The sequence below is a fragment of the Chlamydotis macqueenii genome, chromosome 13, assembly GCF_036417535.1.
Source record: "Chlamydotis macqueenii isolate bChlMac1 chromosome 13, bChlMac1.mat, whole genome shotgun sequence".
In the NCBI taxonomy this organism is placed as follows: domain Eukaryota; kingdom Metazoa; phylum Chordata; class Aves; order Otidiformes; family Otididae; genus Chlamydotis; species Chlamydotis macqueenii.
In genome coordinates, this window is record NC_141568.1 from 15188288 (window position 1) to 15210186 (window position 21899).

The 21899-nt window shown below is 42.5% G+C and overlaps 1 protein-coding gene across 1 annotated transcript; it reads left to right on the top strand.

Moving 5' to 3' along the window:
* Positions 1-8044: 8044 nt before the first annotated feature.
* On the top strand, positions 8045-16912 carry CMTR2 (cap methyltransferase 2). The gene is made up of 2 exons (XM_086758290.1): positions 8045-8072; positions 9952-16912. Exon 2 carries the CDS (start codon positions 9971-9973, stop codon positions 12260-12262), a length of 2292 nt encoding a protein of 763 aa, XP_086614416.1. The 5' UTR covers positions 8045-8072; positions 9952-9970; the 3' UTR covers positions 12263-16912.
* The last annotated feature ends 4987 nt before the right edge of the window (positions 16913-21899 follow it).

A 21899-nucleotide genomic window follows, 5' to 3' on the forward strand; every position in this document is an offset into this window, starting at 1 on the left:
AATACTGCCTTGAGATATGCTAAACCTCTGTTCAGCCAATTACATCATGCAAGACAAAAAAAAACCACCAAAAACATGGGCCCCACCATCTGCCCTCTAGTTTTAGCTTTGTTTTACATGGAAATAAAGCTTAAAACAACCTTGTCATGTGGGTCTGCCTGTGCCACAGCATCTCATCCTAATAGCTGATGTGAACCACATTTTAGAGACCTAGAGGTTTCCCAGACAATTGATTGCCAAAAAAATTATGAAAATCGGTGATGTGTAGAGACTTTACATGCTCCAGGTGGAAGTCTACAGCTACAACAGGCACTCACAGCTTACTAGATCCACAAAGGCCACATGGAAATAGAATTTAAGTATCCCAAGAAGGGAGAAAACCTTAATCAGAGCTTGTCAATTACTAAACAAATCAGCCAGACAAAAAAAAACTTTGAAAATTGGGATACACCAGTTTCAGGTCTCGTGATATTACTTATTATAATTCTATTAATAATATTTATTATTATTATTCATGTTCACTTGTTGGTCTTTAAGGCCCCACATCAAACATGCACTCGGTTGCCCCAGGAAACTCTCTCAGAGAGCTTCAAAGTCCAACAAGGTAATAAATGCAGCCAGAAAAACCCGAGCATTTTGAGAGAGAAATACTCCGGGTTCCTGCTTTCAAATATGAAGTATCCCCCTCGTTTCCAGCACAGGCTGCGAGTCCATAACGAGCAGGATTCAAGCATCAAGGTCTCTTGACAACAGGTATTTGCTGGAAGACAATTGTCATTGCAAAAACAGAAACAGGATCTGAACAGAGATCTTAAGTGCCCTTTCCCCTCAAGTTCTTGACCTTCTCCCTTTCTTCCTTGTGTTCACATTTCCACTTCTTATTTACTTTCTTTTAGAAAACTTTAAATGCCTCTTCTACAAAGATGAGCAGGTAGGAGTGCTGCCATTTCAGGAACCAGTGGTACATCGTCGTGCTGGCATGGTGCATGCTGCTCCCAGTTTGCTGTGGGCAATGAAAAAAAAATAAACATTAAGGGTGTAATAGTGCTCTGCTATTTCCCCTTTCATGTCCTCTCATTCTGTTTTCACCATGTTCCCCTGTGTTTTTCCCTTTTATCATTCTCTCTCATTCTTGTCTTTCTGAACCTTAGCCATCTCTGTCTCCTCTCTCCCTGCAGCATCGTTTTGCTATATGAAACACAGCAAGCTGATAGCAGAGATGGTTTTAGGTAGATTTAACCGCATCAGACCCCATGTCCAAAGCCGCCCCTCACTGCTTGCATTCCTACACAAGTCAAGGTGCCAAAGGACTCTGCAAGTCACTGTCACCCCAAGCAACATCTGCCTTAAGCCAGGGTCTCAGAGCCACTTCCCAGCTCGTTCAAGTCTTTTTGCCCTCTGGAAACCCACGCTTCTCTTGCCAGCCCTCAGAACTTCTTTGAAAGTCATTATTTGCTCCCATTAAATGAACCAAGAGCACAATGTTAGGCCCTTAACGTTGATTTTCCATCCAGTTCTTTGGAATCAGCAGAGTTCTGATGCCCCCCAGATATGTTCCCTTGTTTAGCCTCAATCTGATTATGTTCATTAATCTGATTCTTCTTCTGCAAAGCAGACAAGAGATCAGACAGCCTGAAAGCTCTTCCCAATTTGTTCTCATCTAAGACAATCTCCTCCCTAGTTTGGATTTACATGGAAAACAGGATTATCGAAAAGGGACCATTTTATCTATCTTTCTGCAGTGCCTGTTACTTAACAGCAACAAAAAATGACTTGGATTTTATTTAACCTGTAATGGCGCATTGGCTGGAGAAGTACTAGATAAAGGTTAGCTCTACTAGAAAATATTAATTTGAGTCCTGAGGGCATTCATGCCAATAACACTGTAGAGAGAAAGAAAAAAAACTAATTAAGCTGCAGCTCCTGTACAAGTACTCCAAAGCAGATGTATCTACAAAAATAGTTATTGAATAGATTGCATAAAGAGTACTGACAGTCACCCGTCCTGAAAGAATCTCAGTCATTTCCTTCTGCACGTCCATGTCTGCAGCAAATTATATCTATAATCCTGATCTTATTTGCTCAGGTGTTTTTCAAGTCCTGTTTCTGTAGCTACAACTCCAACTGCTACAGGATGCAGATACAATCACCTGAAATAGTTTTATAACAAACGCTTCACATTCCTATAGCAATTTCTATCTAAAGAAGTGTTGTGAAGTATTTTGCAAGCATTTCATCAAAACATTTAATTAATGCTTTAGGGTAAGTCTCCCACTTCCCCGCGCGCTCACATTATCACAGCATCAAATTATCCTGTAGTCTTCTCACGTGTACTACGCATCGCCCTTTTGGGAAAGGGAACAGAGCAGCAGAAAGATTAACAGGGTGTCTACACAGTGGAGACAAGTTAGGCCAGCCTAGTCCAGGAGAAAGCATCCCCCCAAAGTCCTACAGGTATTACCATGCCCTCATGGGTGCAGCGCTCACCTTTATCTCTGTCTGGCAGGCATTTTTCCTAATTCTATCATGTTTAGTAAAGCCAGGATTCTGCCTCAGTGTTTTGGAGGAAGGTGAAATGAATAAAGCTTTAAAAGATTTCTGCTTTTCTCCTTATTGCCTCAAGCACAGATTCCAGGTTTGATTAAAACATTTCTAAAGGCACTCTAAGCACTAATCAGGATTTTCACAGCAGTTTAGGAACTCATTCTTTGGGAAACTCAATTTGTTTTTACTCTGGCTAACCTAGACAGCCACAGGAGTGTTGCTAGCCACAAGGAAGGTATATAAAATCAAATTACATACCAGAAAAGTTATTCCCCTCAGACCTTTTTAATAGATCTCCCTAGAGATTTCTGCTTGATATGGTGTGTGTGCTGCTTGTCATACATCGTCAAGAGACCTCCAACCACAGTGAATGCAGAAACGGGACGACCACAGGAACAGAAAACCAGGCGCTCACAAAGCTTGCCGTGGTTAGCTGAGCAAAATGAAAACTAAGCAATGCTCCGATGACAGCCTGAAAACATTGCCATGGAGGCAGGAGAGATACAGAAACTTAAGACAGGCACCAGGGAGATGCTTTTTCAGTTAGGCTAGACATCAGAAAAAGCTTCTAGCTACGCAAAATGGGGAGTCCTGACTAGCCCTCCAGTAACAGCAGTGAGGAAAATAGGCTTTTAGGGTGGAAGTCAGTTAATGTAAAGGATTGTATGATGGTCACTGGCAGGGAAGCAGACACTGTGTTCATAAATCATATGCCAGCTTTGTAAAAACTCAGCTTTATAAGATTCAAGCAGGAAGAGAAAACCACTTGACCAAATTCATGAACAAATCATCCCACAGAAATTAGGAGAAGAGCAGAGCTGTCTTAAGATCAGCAAACTTCTCCATGTTCCAGCTCTACAAGCTGTATCAAACACTAAAGGATAAGACTGGGGTTGTGGCTCTGGGAGTTTGTGGAAACGAAAGCGCTGTGCCGAAGAACTCAGGAGAGACAGGGTATAAAGAAAAAAATAATTCTTTGAGGAAAGAGAGTTGTACTTTCTGAAGGGATAGAAACAGCACAACCAGGGATCAGCAGTACATCAGGCTCAGGATGAATGAATGGGCTGTGTGCTGTGAGAGTGCCTTGAGGCAGGCAGAAAAATCAGAGCGCTCAGGGGAAAAACGCAGTGGAAGGCTGCAACAATACTTTAGTGAGGATAAGTGGAAAAGAAACCCTGGATCCTGGTGGATTAGAGACTGTACAAGGCCAGATACCCCTCTGGCCTACAACAAATACAAATAACTTAAAAATTAAAAATTGTAAGGAAGAAGGAAGAAATGCTTTCAGGCCTGACACAGAAGAAAACAATTCTCAAACAGTTGAATGGTACTACACAGTTACATGTATCACAAATGACTCTTGAAAATAGATATATTTCCCTATTCAACACAGGTAAATACAATTTATATCCTGGCATCACAGCCAGCCTCTGGCCTGGAGCTCCAAGTATGCTTCTCCATAGGAAGAATAAGAGTTGTCCATGGGAAGAACACAGACACTTCGTCCTGACACCACAGTTTATTCTGTTCTGCAATCTGGTTTTCTCTCAATAATCGGTAATACTTTCACACAGTGGAGCTTAAGGGCAGACCACTCACCAGTCTCCTCTTCTTATTTCCCCAAAACTCCTTTTTGGAAAATACTGCTTTCTGGATGTCAGTAGGTGAACATACCACTTGTAGCCATGGTCCATCGGGATGCACACTGTCCCAACAGGATCAGTTCTTCCTCATGATCTCATTTGTGGTGCAACAATGACACAATATTGAACAGTCTATACATTTTTCCTTTTACTTTCCACTTCAGTGATTTTTGCTTAAAGCAGCAAAGGTTAGACAACTATAGATCACTTCACTAATCACTGACATGAGACATTGTTTATTGAAGTCTCACAATTCACTTTCACTACAGCAGAATGTGGTTGCAATTTCTCCAGCAAGGAAAGTGAAAGGCAGACCTGCCTGACTTTAGGAAGCCAGAAGCAGAACAAGCGCCCTTAGGGACAAGTCCCCAAGGTCATGGCAAACCACTGCATTAAGTGCAACCAACCTTCCCAGCCTCATACACCACATACATTTCTTGATATAGCTGAGAGCCACATGACCTGCAGAAGATGAGAAACAGCCCCAGATGGGGCTCAAAGGGTGCAAGATAGCCACAGCTACAGCAGTCCCACCTCTGCACAGCAGGAGAGGGCTCAGCTATATGCACAACTGGCTCTAGGCAAATCAGCATCATTAACCTCACAGTCCCACTTGGATGGCTGCTTCCTCTTGGCATGGTCTTGGGTGACCCAGGTTATTAAGTACCACAGCACAAAAGTCACAGCTGAGCCCTTCAGCAGCCCCATAGCGGCCTTTCAGTTTTAATTCAAAATATTCCTCTAGAACAGCCTACAATGAGCTTTAAAAACACCCTGGCATAGCCAGACCTACACATAAGTATGCAGCAAGATCCTCTGGAGATCTCAGGAAGGCTGAAGGTAGCTGGGATTTGTGCAACTCATTGGCCTTTGCAAATCCCTGTGGGGAAGCTATTAGCTAAAAGTATCCCTGTAAAGCTTTTATTCACCTCTTATATTTTTGCATTTTGCTATTTTAACCATGAAAAATATCAGTGTGATGGTTTAGCCAAAACCAGGACATAAACAAGATTACTTTGTTCTTAATTAGATTTCTAATTTCTGATGCTTAACTGCACAATGTACCTTTAAAAAGAGATACTTCAGGGCTTTCACTGCTACAGCTGTGCACACATCTTATGACCCAACAGGAATAAGGAGAGAAGATCAGCTATCTATTAAAAGATTAGTTCCACAAAAGTGAGGCTAATCCAGGAAGAAAGTGTTATGTTCCTGTTTTGAGTTTCTCACATAGACAGAAAAGATATTATTTAGCATAAGGTAGAGTATCTACATGAATTTCTGCTTTAACTTGAAAACATTTAGGAAAACATATGAAGAAACTGAAGCTCACAAGCTGAGTTAAAGGTTTAATTTCAGAAAAAGCATCATGTTTTTCTTAAGCATGCCATTGACTTAGATTTCTTTTAGCTAGGAATCTCATAATGTTGCATGCTCAGTGATGAATTGTTCTCCCCTGTATTTTGGGAAAGCCTTATAGACACTAGTCCATCAGATTGCGACATAAGGAGGCTACAAGCCACAGTAAAAGCCTAACAGGGTACGGCCAAATAGTCTCGCATCCCACTTTCCTCCACATTGGGAATTGTAGTTGTCCTTGCACTGGTATTATCCAAATACTTAAGAATTCAAGAGTATGTAGAGAGATGATTTAAGTGTTTAAAAAGAAGATTAAAAAGAATGAACTCTCAACACTTAAATAACAGAACTCAGTCAGCATAAGTCTTGGGGCTCATGTATGAGCACACAGGAATCACAAAAGAAAGGTAACTGAACCATTACAGCATTACTAGAGACATCAGAGAGAAAGACAAAACTAAAGGAAAACTCTGTTCAGGTTTTTACTATAAACACAAGAAGAAAGCATTTTAGACTACAACATATCTTGGACACTTCCATTAACTTTAAATTCTCTTAATATGAGAGAAGATTTCAGCAATGACATTACCACATACCCTGTACAAACAAAGAGAGACCACAACAGGCACTGGAGAAACCACAAAACCCCCAGCTACCTCCCTCACCTACTACTTACCTGCTTTAATTAATTTGCCCCTCTTTCCCTCCCGCCTTTAAGTAGCCAAAGATGTCGATTGATTGGAAAGTGATTTTCAAACAGGCCAATCAAAGGGTGAAGGGGCACTGCAGACATACATACAAACCTTCCATCTGCAGCTGGGCTCTTTCTCATGAGGTAAAGCTTCTTTCTTGGGAGGTAGTTGGTAAGCATCTTTTTGTTATGCTACTTTTTGGGGGTTAATATGGCAGTTTTATCTTTAAAAATAGAGTCTATTTTTTTCCAAGGATTTTAAAGAATAAATTTTAGTCTTGTGTTCACGTTTACGGATTGCATAGGGTTTTTTTTCTATTCTTAAGATTCTATTTTGTAGTAATATTCCTTCACTTTAGAAAGCAAGTGAGTAGCTTAAAAGGAGGGAGGAAGTTTTTCTGTTTATAGATTTTATATATTCAGTTATTACTTTAATATGCAAGTTCCCTAATGCATCTACAGCAGGAGAAAATATCACTTGCCTATATGTTATTTTGATTTTCTACCAATTACTAAGTTTCTAGCAAAATATTCCCTAGTTGTATCAGTGCTGGAGTCCCTCGTACATGTAGTACTGACTTTTTGTGCTAAAACTACTTTTGGTTTAGGGCTGGATTGAGCTTCATCAACAAGAAATATGTGAGAGCACAGAAGTCAATAGCAGGAAGCCTCGCATTAAACTGGAAGGATTTCTGCTAACTCACGCTACATCATCAGCTGTTTGTTCCCAAAAGGGCTGGCAAGCACTTCACTCCCTAACCTGTATATAGGAAAATCCCCGCAACATTTAAAACCTTGAGAGCAGTTTGTACCCTCCGACTGCTGTAGTAATTAATCTGCTTTAACCTTCCTGCCTCTGCCTGCAGATTAGGTGCTGTTTTGCTGTTTACAAAGTGTATGTGTGTTTCCAGGGATGCCGCAATGGGTGGATGCTCGCTATTGCTCTATTAATATTTCAAACCTCTTGCTAACCCGAGTTGGGTATAACAGGTTTCCTGGGGATTTAGAAAGGGCAGTAAAGTGGGTTATCATGCGCAAGGGTTTTCTTAAGCAACTGCTATGTGAATGCTTGTGGGTTACAGGGACCAAAGCGAACTCTTGAGCAGGGTCACTGCTGACTCTGGAGATGGAGGCCAGCCCGGAGAGCATGTGCTGAGATGTGGTGTGGAAGATGATGGCGCTTGGCTCTGCTCTGTCGTCAGCTACATCTGGCTCTGCAGGGCAGGTATCCCAAGTCGTCATGCAGGACGCAGGGCACTGAGCCCCAGCTCTTCCTCTCCCATGGGTTGCTAGCAGATAGCAACAAAGCTTTCTTCCTGTTTTTTTCCTCAGAACAACCTGTATTATTGTGTGGTAAGTGCTAGCTGAGTAACCTCTGTATATGTTTTTTTATTTCTTTTGGGCTGCACTGTTACTGGGAGGCTGCTCCTCTGCTCCACCCCTGCAGATGCCAGGCAGCTCAAATGAGCAGGGTTTTCTGGTGAAAAGCAGTCAACTTTTTAGCTCCTGTGAATGAAATGGCCTTGAACAGGTGACCTGTCTCCTCCCCTACCAGAGCAGCCTTCACTTGGGCAAAACGGAGCTTGACCCTCTCCCAATAACAATAGTGATGGGTGGCACTCCAGGTCTCCCTCTACTTAAACTTGCTCCCGAAAATTGTTCTGTATTTATTTAAAAAAAAATAAGTAGAAGCCGTCCAGGCTCGGGGGCGGGAGCGGCTGGGGCGAGGCTGCGGGGCTGGGCCGCGGAGTGAGGGGGCCGGGCCTGCCTCGCTTGCCGCCGCGCCGCAGCAGCCCGCTGGGTAAGAGCGGAGGCTCCTCTAGGCCGCGCGGAAGGTGCGGCTTCGCGTAGCAAGCGGGCGGCGCGGGGAGGCGCCTCGGCCGGCTCCGGCTCTACGAGAGGCCGGGGCGGAGAGAGGCGGCCGGGCCGCGCTGTGGCGGAGGGGGCGGCGGGCGGGAAGGGAAGAGCGGCTTTCCTCGGGGCCCCGCGGCCCTGTAAGCCCCCAGCGTGTGCCGGGGCTCGCTGCTGGGTAGGGCCGATCCGAGAGGAGGGAGCTGGCGTGCGGGGCGGCGGGTCTTCCCCGGCGCTGGGATGTGTGAGAGGCTGCAGGGTGGGGAGGAGCCCAAAGCCCTTCAGCGGGCTTGTATCGAGTCCAAGCCAATGGGGACTGGAAATAATTACAAAAAAATGGCAAGCGACAGCCTGCCTGCTTTCTTGTGCTTTGGATCATAGTTTTTTCACGGTTTTGCTGGTGTGAGCCATAATTAAAAGGCTGTGCTCACAGTTGGTATTTAAAGATGCAGTAAAACTAGTTTAGGGCACAGTGCTCTCCTGTGTTTCCCTATTTTCCCCTTCTCCCCAGCATCAGTATTGAGAAAGGATTGCAGCCAAAATACAGCTGCATAAAAGGAAATGAAACTAACTGTGCTTATCAAAAGGCAATTGCATTGGGGAAATGAGGGATGAAACTTCACCTGTATGTACTTAACCATGTGCTTCTCAGAGGGCTGATGGTTATGAGAGGGGCCAGTTGTGGAGCTGTGGGCTGAGATGCTACATGGATTCAAGGGGAAGTGTAAGGTGTTTAGGTTTGGTCACATTTTGTCCTGTTTGTTTCCAAAGTTTATAAACTCTTTCATTTTTAACTCATTAACATTTGTAATACTTAAGATCATAATGTTTTGTTTCTGAGGTAATGGGATGGTTTGGGGGATGATCAAAATGATATGCTGAGGGATCTCCTCTCTCGTGGTAGTTTTGATTAAATTAGTTTGCTTAGATGAACATATTAGTTTTGAACAGATTGCTGGCTGGCTGATTTCTGAACCGAACTTCTGCCTTGTGTGCTTTGTGCTGGAGCAGATGGCAGCAGCCTCGTTAGCTTTGTGCTGAGCATGCCTCTGTTAGTCTGCCTTTATCCACTCAGAGCACAACACTTCGCACTACTTTCTTCTTTAATGTGAAGCACGAGTTAGCATTGACCATAGATGCAAGAAAGTGTCTTCTCACTTGATTTATCACTGTTTTTCCAGTAAGGAAGGCTAGGTGTAAGGATTTGCAGTAGCCTGGCAGAGAGCTGTAATGCTGAGCACAGAAAAGGGGTTTTTCTTGCAAGCTGGTGTTAAACCTCTTGCCAGGATCTCTTCAGCTAAAGCGTCTTTATTGGGGGGGTGCCAGTGGAGGGGTTCTCCCAGCATCATGCATGGTTTTGTGGAAGAGGTGTGAGTTAGGAGGAAACAGGAGCTCTGCTCCCTCTGAAAGCGGCCTTTACTTGAGGCTCCCCACTCTCCATACTAGAAGCTCTCTAATAAATACTACCATAATCAGCTGAAAAGATTTCTGGGACATCTAGTTAATTTTTGTAGCCTGTGATATGTTCTCTTTTGTGACAGAGATATTTGTATTTAAGTGTTTAGACCTATATACTGAGCAGACTATTCAGAGGTCAGTGAAGAGCCAAAGCAGCAGCCAATTCTTCTTCGCTTTTTATGTAAGTAGTGTAAAGGGTTATTGAGCCTGTGAACCTCCTGATTTCCAGATAGCCTTATTCAGGATAGCCTCCTCTTATTTTCCTCATTGGTGTGTGGTTCTGTGAAGCATTTCTCTCTCATTCTAGAAAACAGAGCTTAAGCTGGAGAAATTTTTGTTAAAAAACCCCTTTGCTTATACACTTGTGATTGGAGTGACATTTTCTTCTCCCCTGCTGTTCTCCAGGTTGTGAATCAATCCAAGAATGAACAAATGTAAGAAACCTTATGTTGACAAGACTGCAAACCTTGAGAAGTTCAGTCCTGAAATACTTTCTGAAATTGAGAAGCTCTTTGCGAAGAAATTTAGTTACACTAAGCCAGTAAATAATGAATGGCAGCTACCAGATCCCAGTCATGCTTTTACGTGCGATCACAAGGAATTCCACTCGCTCCTGGCTCTGAAGGACTCAATGAATGAAGTGAAGAATCAACTGAGTGATAAGAACCTGGTTGAATGGCATCAGCACACCTCATTTACCAATAAAGCAGGGAAAATAATTCCTCATGTGAAGAAATCTGTGAATGCTGAGCTGTGTACCCAGGCGTGGTGCAAGTTTCATGAGATCCTGTGCAGTTTTCCTCTTCTCCCTGAAGAAGCTCTTCAGGATGGAGAGCTGAATTCTGTCCACCTCTGTGAAGCACCTGGAGCTTTTATAGCCAGCCTCAATCACTACTTGAAATCCCACCGTGTCCCTTGCGACTGGAATTGGGTAGCTAATACTCTAAACCCGTATCATGAAGCAAACGACACCCTGATGATGATCATGGATGACCGTCTTATAGCAAATACCTTGCCTTGGTGGTACTTTGGCCCAGATAACACCGGTGATGTGATGACATTGAAACATCTAACAGGACTTCAGAACTTTGTAAGTAATATGACCACAGTTCACTTGGTAACTGCTGATGGCAGCTTTGATTGCCAGGGAAATCCAGGTGAACAGGAGGCTCTCGTTTCACCCCTTCATTACTGTGAAGCAGTCACAGCTTTAATGATCCTGGGCACCGGGGGGTCCTTTGTTTTGAAGATGTTCACGCTGTTTGAACACTGTTCTACCAATCTTCTCTTTCTGCTAAACTGCTCTTTTGAGGAGGTCCATGTCTTTAAGCCAGCCACTAGCAAAGCTGGAAACTCAGAGGCCTATGTGGTTTGTCTTCGTTATATGGGCAGAGAAAGCATTCATCCGCTGCTTTCAAAGATGATACAGAACTTTGGAACAGAAATGGTCAACAAAGCACTTTTTCCCCACCATATGCTACCAGAATCTTTTCTTAAAATGCATGAAGAGTGTTGTATGTTCTTCCATAAGTGCCAGCTAGAGACTATCTCTGAGAACATCCACCTCTTTGAGTGCATGGAAGAAGCAGAGCAGGCAAAACTGGACAAGTTAAGAGACTGCGCGGTAGAGTTCTTCATGCAAAGACTTCATATGAAACCCATTGCCAGAAATAACTGGCTTGTCAAGAAATCTCAGACTGGTTGCAGCATGAATGCAAAATGGTTTGGGCAAAGAAGCAAATATTTTAGTACATACAATGAGAGGAAGATGCTGGAAACCCTTACATGGAATGATAAAGTGGCCAAGGGTTATTTTAATCACTGGGCTGAAGAACATAGTTTAAATAATGCTGGTAAAACGTGCATCTTGGAAGGATCGTCTTCTACCCTCGAGTGTAGCTTGTGGTACGTCTTGGAAGGAAAACGACTACCAGTGGTAAAATGTTCTCCATTTTGTGATGGTCAAGTCTTGGAAAATCTTAATGAAGCTATGAACGAATTGTTGGGGGGGAGGCTGAAAAGCAGAGAAGTGCTGCAGTCTTGTCACTCATGTGAAGTTCTTCCTGGGGAGCTGCTGTTGGCAGAAGTGTCTGATCTTTCCAGGTATCATCAGGAAGTCCTAAATGAAAGACATAATGACCAATTCAAGTGCCTTGTGGTGGACTTTCCATCCCTTTGTGATACCGAAAGCCAACCCAGCATGGAAATAAAGTTCCTGGATTCGGCCACACAGACTTCCAGCTTCTCTTTGCTTTATGATGGAGAACCAAGATACCAGCAGCAGCTTTTGGAGTGCGTTCTGCATTCGTTGAATCAGCTTACAGTGGGAGACGCGTTGATTTTGCCTATTCTCTCTTGTTTTACACGCTTCACAGCTGGGCTGGTCTTTATACTGCACTGCTGTTTCAGATGCATCACGTTCGCTTGCCCGACCTCCCCTGAGCCACTAAGGACTAGTGCCGCTTTGCTGTGTGTTGGTTACCGAGGCCTTCCAAATCCAGTTGCTGAATATCTGCAGCACCTGAGTAAACTCATGAGCTCGTTACTAGACACAGACTCTCCCCAGCAAGTTCTGCAGTTCGTGCCGATGGAGGTTCTCCTGCAGGGCAAGCTGCTGGAGTTCTTGTGGGATTTGAACACAGCCATTGCAAAGAGACAGCTCCACTTGATTGTGCAAGCTAAGCAGCAGCAAATGCCTAGCAATATTTCACTTTAGAATAATTCTAGAATTGAGCAAGTTGCTGCTGCTAGACCTTGTTTCACAGGCAGGTAGAAGGTGTTAAAAATGCTGTTCCTGTCAAACCCTGGTGTGACATTGTTAGCACTGGGAGGATGTTTTAAGGTATCAATCCCACTTGCACCATATTGGCCTGACCTGAGGCTTAATCTTGGGTGTGGGGCACTTGTGAGGGACAGTGGCTGAAGTGGAGAGACTGCTTCTCCTCTGTCACAGCTGTCTGTGATGAAATTTAAGTGTGCCATCTAGATTGGAACTGTGGCCTTCACAATGAGAGGTGATGTGGTGCTTTATACCTGTTTTCCTCAGGCCAGATCATGAGAGACTCTGTTTTGTGACATTAGTCCTCTTCTGTGGAGCAAAACGTGGAAGCTCTGACACACCTGCCTACTTTTCCAGGGTTTGTAGAAGCCAAAGCATAACGTTTGGGCCAGAATGCTCACCAGTTTGTAAGCCTGAAGTAAGAGAATGAGTGTCTTGTGAGCAGGCAGCTGTCTCACAACAGCTGGGTTAAAAATGAGTGCCTGTAAGCAGCAGCAGAGATGTCCAGGGAAAGATGCGATTTGGTGTTAATTTTCTTTATGTGAAAAGCAGCAGGCTGCATGGTTTCTGACAGGTTTTTTTATGACTCTGTCTGCCAATCAATGAATGTGCTGTTATGTTATTTTTAAATAGCTTATGGGTCCTCCTTAAAATAACTTGAGACTCCTGAGAGAAAGTGAAGACCTGCATCTTTAGCAGCAGCTATTAATGAGGAACTGCAAATGGTTTTCAGGCTAAAACCATGATACTACACGGATTTATGTATCAAGAAATGCTTTGGGTACCACTGCAGGAGAGTTAAGCTGAAGAAATATCTAATAACTTTCTTTGGGAAGGTACGATTAGGATTTCAGTTGGTTCCCCTTAAGGATAAAAATGATGAAATTGGTAACTGACAGTTCCTTTAAGGGAGTCAAATTTTATTTTCCATATTGCTCCTTTGAGAGCTAAATTTTGAGGTCTAACTTGTATATATTAACATTGAGTTTTAAGTTTGCAGTTTATGTGGCAAAACCTGCTCAGGGGGAGAAATTATGTTTAAAGGAAAAATGACTTTGCTGTTGATATGTGGAAGATCTCATAGAAAAAAGTCGAAAGACGAGTTAGAGGGAAAATGTAGTCTCCTTATGAGTTACCAGTCACCTTCTGGAAGCCCTTCCAATTATATAATATGGGAGCTTGAAAGATAATTGATTACTGGTAAGGGATTAAAAATGCTGCTGAAAAACTGTATTGTCTCAAGGTGCTGCACATTTAATAGGCTTTCTTGCCACATTGATCAGGGCAGAGTTTAATACATTTAACAGTTCTTTTTTTTTTTTTTTATTTAAAAATTTGGTAAGTGAATGAGTTGGTAGCTCAGGTCTGACTAATGCATAACATTTTCTAAAAAAAAAAATCTTGCTCTTTACAGTTGCATGTAAATAGAAGCTGCCTAAACAAAAGCTGGTGGGATTGGTCACTGCCTGTTTTAATTTATTTAAATGAACTTACTCTTTTTGCTGTGAGCTGAGTCATGCTTCCTCTTTCAGACCAGGAAGGGAACAGAGGCTACAGCCTGGGAGATAGATGCAGGAATAGCTTCTGTAAATAATTTTTTGAACACTGTAAAGAGTGTGAGCAGGGCCACAGATGAACTTCATTGAGGAATAAAAGAGATACTGAAAACCAAAATAAAGAAGGGAGAAGAAATATTTAATAAGAATGGTTGATGGTGTCAGTATCAAAGATCACCTGTAAAAGCCATCTTTATCTGAAGCAAAAAAGCAGGGTAAAGATATTGTCCACCAAAGACACCCCTGTGTTTCTGCCACTGTTTCAGAAGTGATTAATGCTTCAAACTCCCGCTGAGCCGAAGCATTTGAAGAGATGTCTCTTAAAGCAGGGGTAGATGAGAGATTTCAAGTGCATGGGTGCACTTGCACTGTGATATTCTGCCATGGAGGCGTGAGTAGCCAGAAGCATCTCGTCTAGTAGGTACTTAGGTAACTTGAGTTTTTTCTTACCAACTTTAGTCCAGTTATTTTAAAATTATTATTTTATAGGTAAAGTAAAATCTTGAGGTTACTGACAGACCGTGAGAGAAAATACGTTTATTTTTTGAAGCTTTCCTTGGTCTGTTCTGTACACATGACAAACTGTGCAGACTTGCGATTCCTTCTGTCCCATCGCTCCCTGTGTCATCAGTCTCCATTTTTTAATTTGTTTTTAGGAGAAAACATTTTAGATGGTCACAGAGCTTCGGGGGAGTTAGGACTGTGTACTTCAAGATACGCTATACTGAGTTAGTGGGGAAACAATCTGTTTGGAAGTAACCGCCCCAAAATGTGTGCGGGCTCTTCTGTGGAAAGCCAGATCTCTAAACCGAAGGAAATCTGATGTCCAGTTTGCTCTGGAGCTTTTTTGTTTGTTGGCAGACATGGGGAGATGACAGGAGAAATGCTTTGACAGCAGCAGTTCCTGTTAAAAAGAAAGGATTTGGTTTGGAGAGTCTTTTTTTTTTTTTAATTATTGTTTTTGTAATGGCAGGAGTTTCAAAGTTAGGAATGACACTTGTCCTTTCAATGGTAAGAATCCTGCATTGTCCTAGCTGTCTTTAGACCGAAGATTTATTTGAGAGAAGTGACACTTAATTTCTGTTGTGACTTTTAGAATATGTAAGGATGCACGGGAAGAATGCATTAACCTTTGTGGAGAGGGGCTGATGACTCCTGCCTTTATAGAGGCTGGCAGTTTTTGGCCAATTTGATTTTGGGTGACACCTGATGAAGTGTCTCAGTATCCTGGCTGCTTTTAAGTTGTTTTTTTTTTTTTACCGATTTAAAGATGAACTGGGTATTGGTTTTCATAATTAGGAGCTTAAGGTTTTGCACTGAGGAAAATAGAGGGGGTGGAGAATGTACGTTATGATGTGATCAAGATTCATGCAGCCCTGAGGTAATTCTAGTTTTGCAGCCCTGCTGTTGCAGGCTTCCAATGAAGGACCGATGTCTAGGCCAAATGATTAGCTATGAGCTACATTATTTTTCTGAAGCTTGTTGCATCTTTGGTTTTAAGCTAGCATAACACTTTGAAATCAGTTGCATGAGGATGGAATAAATTGGGTACTCCACCAAGTGAAAATGCTGATTTTTTTTTTTTTAAGTTGAATTCCATTAAATTTAAGAGACTTGCTACTTAATTTTACTAATTTTGTGTTGTATTTACATGCATTTGGATGTGCACAGGTTGTATGTGTTCTTGCCACTGGCTTTCCAATTTAATTTCTAAAAAAGATAGAGATTTATAGTATGAAATCCAGTAGTCTATTAAAAGAGTACTAATTGGTGCCTATTCATTTTAATTTAAGCTGGTTCTATCAAATTACTGGTTGCAAAAGTAGAATATGTAGCAGAATTGTATTCTATTAGAAAAACAATTTAGGACTTACCAGAAAGGGGTTAACGTTGCCCAGGTAGAAAGTAGGAGAAAAGAAAAATGCACCTTGAGTTCTGGTCACTGGGTTAGGTGCGTGAGGATGCAGCATAGCATCAAGTCCTTGATTGACTGGAAGCAAGGGTTGACCAGTAAGCTGAAGCCTCAGAGCCTTATAGCCTGTTACTGTGCCTGAAAACTGTCTTTTGACATCTCTTTAATTTATGGTTGACTTTCAGCGTATTAGTTCTTAATGGTGAAGTGGAGGAAATTCTGTGTAACTTGTCTTACCATTTTGGGTGGTATGAAGTTGGTTTGTTTATCAGTACTTGCCCTGATTTTCCACTTTTTAAACCAGAACCTCTAAGTTTCAGCTTGTAGCCTTTGAATATCAGTCTTTTTTTTTTTTTTAGCACTTTAGGGAGTGAAGACTGAGATGAACATTTCCTTGCCAAAGTCTGGTGATGGTTTTTCCATCTCATTCATCCAACTCTTTTCATGAATGCCATACTGATACCCATAGTTCCAGCTCTTGGTGCAATTCAGTCACTTGACTGAGGGTCAAATGGAGCTGTTTGTGCCAGAAATGCACTTGGCCCATGCCTGGTCACTGCTTACTCTTTAGGCAATTATCTGGCTTGCTGTCGAGCCCTCCCTTGTGACTCCTTATGGGTCCAAAGCTGAGTTCAAGTCTTAAGAATGAAATTTGCTAAAAGAATTAGCTGGTGGCTGTAGACACTTAAAACAGGCAGAACCTTTAGGAGACATTTAAATGCAGGAGCTTTTCCACCAGCCAGGAGAGGCTGACATAACACACAGCTGATGGGATTTGCTAAAAATTCTTAAAAAAAAGGCTTTGAGGCGTGACCACCTGAACAAACGGTTAACCAATTGTGTGCAGCATTTCTTGCACACACAGATGTGTTCATGTTTGCAAGTGTGGAAACCCCCAGGACTGTACAGCCGTGCAGGTTTTGCATTGTAACTAATCCCGTGTGTGCTTTTGTTTTGAAGGATGGCTGTATTTTTCTAAGTGGATGAAGGGATGTTGGTTTACATGTCTATTACGTATTTTCATTTGGTCTGCAAATGAGTGTTAAAATACCTTTTTTGAAAGGAAAGGAAAATAACTGTTATTTGGAGAAAATAAAGTATTTTATTTTAGGTTTTAAATGTTTCTATTCACGTGTTTCTTTACCAAATGTGGAACAAAGCGAGGAAGAACAGGATGGAGAAGTCTGGGGAGGTTTAATATTTCATTTTTTCGAGCCACGGTTCCCTGATCTTGCCATTTGGGTCTGTCCTTAATGAGTGAAGGCTGCAGGGGCGTTGGAACAGCCTCTTCAGTGGGATGGTGTTTGGTTCTCACTTTCTTCAACTGTCTTTATCTTTGCTGTTTACCAGGTCAAAGAGAGACCTCAGGTGCAAACGTGGTCGAAGCAGTGTGCAGGAGGCAGGCATGCGGTTCCCTTGGCCTTTTCACCAAGTTTTGCCATTTTTGTCCCCTTGTGTAGTTGCTGTAACCTACTTTAACAGCAAGGACTTTGTCTTAAGGATCTTCAGTTTCTCCTGGCTTTGGCAGCCACTCTGGTAGGACACGGCTGTTACGCACTGTACTTCTGTGTGCGAAGTCTGTTGTTAATCCTTATCCGGATGTTTTCATTCTAAGTGCTTGCCTTCACTGAATGGTATTAAGAAAAAGCTGTGTGCCTTGTTCCTCAGGGTTGGCTCTGCTGTACTGACAAGGGTTCCAGCTGGTTATCTTTGGTTTGGCTGTCTGATACATCTTGAGATTGCTTGCTAACTAATTTTGATTGCAATTATTAACGCTAATGTTTTTTTAATTGCTTTTCTGCTTTGCAAGTGAACTCTAGGGAGCTGGGGAGAACCATTCTGTGTCCTAGAGGTATGAGATGATACAAGAAATACTCTTCCAATTCCTTTAATTTTCTTACAATTAGTAGGTATTTGTTGGAGAAGTTTTTAAACTACAAGTGGTGTTGTATGTAAGCTGAAACGCAGGGCAGTGTTGTCTCACTTGATTTTAGTGAAGCTCTAGACTGTAAGCATTGACTGTTGATGTCAAAATGTACTTCAGGGGATGTGAGGAGTTTGGAAGTGAATGATCTTTGAAATGGGAGCCTGAGTTGGAAGAGCCCATTAGGAGGATTGTCAGGTTGATTTGGGTGGAAATATTGTTTAATGTGATTTTACTGAATGACAGGGAAATGTAAATGCTCAGAATTGTATTCAGACTTGTAAACAGCTCTATGAAACATTTGCATTCCCAATATAACAGAATAAAACCAGTGCCTGAAGCAAATGGCAGGTTAGAAAGTAAAGGGAAATGTGAAAGTCTTAATTTTGCTGCTGCAGACCTTAAACTCCTTATGTTACTACTTGAGTCCTTAAAGTAAATGTATACACTGTATTACGTTCATTATAAATCTTATTTGAGTTTTGATAGATCTTAATATGCTAGTATGCCTGCCAGTTTTTGAGTTTAGTTGGTGTTGCAAGCTAAGCCAAATCACTGAGCACAAAGCAGATCGGCTCTCCCCCTGGCTGAACAGATATTTAGCAAATTGTCTTTTGCTGTGTTGCGTAAGGTTCTCAGTGTCTCCCAGAGAGTCTGAGGAGATGAGATTTTACCTGTAAGACAACTCATGTTTGAACTAGTGCACCACAGTTAGTGGCCCCTTTTATTAAAACAGTATTTTTTCCTCTGTAGGAAACTTGAAGACGTCTGTTAAAGTGCATCTTCATAGTGCATTACTGAATGAGGATGACTGTTGCTTGTTAAAGAATTGATTTATCCAAATTGGGGGACAGCAGGGAGAAGTGACTGTCACTTACTGGCGAATTGATTTCTCTAAATTGGGGGACAGCAGAGAGAAGTGGATCAATATTGAAATCTTATTTGTTGCTGAAGCCAGAGATCATTATCTGTGTAGCGAAGAGATGAATGGGTGAATGCTGCCTGATACAAATGACGGCTCGTGCGGAGGTACCCCCAGGTCCTAAGCTGTCAGATACCTGTGCCTCAAAACAATGACCCAGTAGCCAGGCAGTAATGAAACCTCAATTAGACTAAGGAATGAAGGGACTGTGGTGGTGAAGTGCCTTAATTTAAGTCTCTAGAGAGTTAAGGTGATTAAATACTTGCTTCATAATCAGTTGACTGCCCCAGGTTGGTGACAGAGCACAACTCTGTGTCGTTGAGTTGAAATGTAATGAAATCTGTCTTGGGGTCACAATTAAACTCAGCTCCAAGGTGGCTGCTGAATAGCTACACGTTCCCTCAAATAATGATGCTCTCTGACAGATGAGCGTTCAGCGGAGGAGTGTGGGTCTGGGGTGGGATGGCTGCTGCTGCTGGGGACATCTGAATCACGAGAACCTTCTGAGCAGCTGAGGCTGCCTGCCTTCATTACTGCAGCCATGCTTATAGAAAGTACGGAGCTGTGTAGCTTGAGAAAACCATGCCGCAAGCTGTGTGGACGGTATGTAGAGCCCTGCCTGGAGTAGATGAGTGGCACAGGATGTGTTTGGGATTAGTCTAGGACTGGGGTGGCTGTAGGATTCCTGGCTGGTAGACATGGTGATGTTCAGCAGCGCAGGCTTGCTGTCACACCTGAAGAACACAGAGCAGCCCTGCATCTCTTGGAACTGGCATTGAGTGTTAGCACAAACTGAAAGGGATCTGGATCCAGCTAACACTGGGAATGAGAGGAGATCCAGTTCAAAAACTTACCTCTGCTTGGTGGGAACACTGGAGAGGCTGGTCTTCAACTAGGGTGAGCTTGCACTCTGCATGGAAATAACAGAGTAGGCTGGGTGTTTAATAACTGCCAGTACTATGGCCTCAACTATAAATCAAAAAGTAATTGATTTCAGGGTGTTAATGAAATTTAGACTTATAGAGAAGTACAGTTATGCCTAAGATGCACAGTTAATAGCACTGGCACTGAGTAAAACCTAAATTGGCTTTGTTTCCATTATGAAACAGGGTAGTACAAGCTCATAAATTTATATTCTTATAGGTGGCTTGACTCTTAATTATGCAACTAGTTTTGTGAGTTTTCTGTACTTCAATATGGTTTTCAGACTTGGAAACCTGTTCAGAGCTCTGGATATTGTCCAATTACCAATTCCTGCACCTTCTGCTTAGAGGTGTCACTGCTCTGTGTGAGAAAACTGAGACCAGATTCTAATTGTACTTGCTCAGGCTTCTGAAGGGGAGTTTGAATAGGAAGCAAATTAGCCTCAGATGTGAAATTCAGTCTGGCTAGCTTCAGTGGGTTACGGAGGGGACAGACAGTACAGCCACAGCTCCTGAGACCGGATGCTGGGACAGTGGGGTTTGCTGAAGTGGAGCTAGAACAGAGGTTAGAGACCTCTTCTGAGTTCTTTAGTGTGATCCTGATTAAAAAGTGTTCTTAGTAAATGTGACAGACCTTAGAACAGCTTTGGGTCTGAGCACGTGTAGCAGCTGAGAATACCTGTTTGCATTTCAATGACTAACTTTACTCATCACATCGCTCTTTGCAGTTTTGAAGTGACCTGAACCACTTCCTGAAGGAAATGGTGGGAGCAGCAGTCTCAGGAGCATGAGTGGAAGTAATGAAGCAGTAATTAGCAATTAATAAAATGTGGTGAAACGTATAATTTTAATAACTGCTGCACTGGCCTAGAGGTCTGGTGCTGGAGTGAAGTAGTCCCTGGGAAATGTAAGACTCTGAAGCTTAATTATCATAATTTCCTTTAGACACCATCTGCTCTTAGAGCCAACTTGTATATTTATTCTTTCCCCTGAAAGTAGATGAGGTTTTGAGGCCTCCACTTCTGTGGCTTTTTGCAGCAGAGATTAAATTGAAGCTAGGATTAAGATAGAGGGAATGACTGCATCTATGATGCAGAGACTGAGAGGGCGAGGTTCTGTTAAAATAGCCAGCAGAGTCTCAAAGGTGTTCAGCTGTACGAGGAACTGGGGAAAACGTGGACAGAACCTCCTGTGTAGTTTGCAGAGGGCTTTTGTCTTGTTTCCAGAGAGTACAAATTGAGGCTGTGCTGTCTGTATGCTCTTCTTGTCCCACCTCAAGCCTGTCTGAGCTGTGTCTGGAAGATGTCAAGTTCTCCTAGATGCTGTGATAATGAAAGGCAGGGATTGGTAAGTAACCCTCCTGACCTGAAGCTTCCACTGGATTGTTGACAACAGGGAAACCCTCAAGTCAGAGGCTGATAGCTCTTCTGAGGAAGGAGGACACCTGCAGCGGTGGTGCTGTACGGTGGCAAAGCTTCTCCTCAGCGCTGTGGTATTGCTTTGCTTTACCAGTCATGTGCTGTTTGATGCCTTGCTGAGCGCTGTGAGGTTGGCTCAGGGCAGGAGCCAAACTACATCACTGCTCCTTGCTCTCCTAAAGATAAGCCTGAAAAAATGGTGAGATCGTGAAAACAAACAGTGAAACAACACCTGCTTTCCCCTTGACCCCCACTGTGGTAATCACTGATGGCAGGAGCTAGGAGCAAGTCAGGAGAATAAGGCTGAATTATTTATTTATTTATTTATTTATTTTCAGTTATAGGAATGCCCTATGGACTTGAGCAGAGCAAAACACTTTTCAAGCAGTGAAGGTGAGAAAATGGGACATGGGAATTTTGGAAGATGTAAGTGCAATTTTAGATGTTGCTCGTTTCCACTGAAGGGTTGTATTAAGGATTTGATTTTGTCTTGTGTAAATCAGTTTTAATTGATAGAGCAGATGCACCAACAATGCATCTGGAAATGAAATGGAGGAGAAAAGAGGCAGCTGGTGCTAGTGGATGTAAATATTTGCTTTTTGGGAAGTGAAGCTCTACAGAAACTTCAGAGATTCCATTTCACATTCAGAAGCCTATTTCTTTTGCGTGTGGAGATATATGGAGCAGAAAAAATTAGCTAAACCATAATGCTTTATTTGATTCTAGTGCATGTGATGTAAGAAGCAGAAGTTTTTGGAACAGGACCAACACATGAAATGTTGGTTCCTCCTGAAATATTAAGGCCTAGGCTCTGTTAGTGCAAGATGCATTAATTTCAGAGGAGCTGTCTATACCAAGAAGTCTTCCCAGGCATTTACAATACAGCCTTGGGTGATAAGCAGGGACAAATCAATATGCT

Bases quoted from the DNA above. Each gene is read 5' to 3' on its own strand.
- CMTR2 (XM_086758290.1), top strand. From the start codon at position 9,971: ATGAACAAATGTAAGAAACCTTATGTTGACAAGACTGCAAACCTTGAG.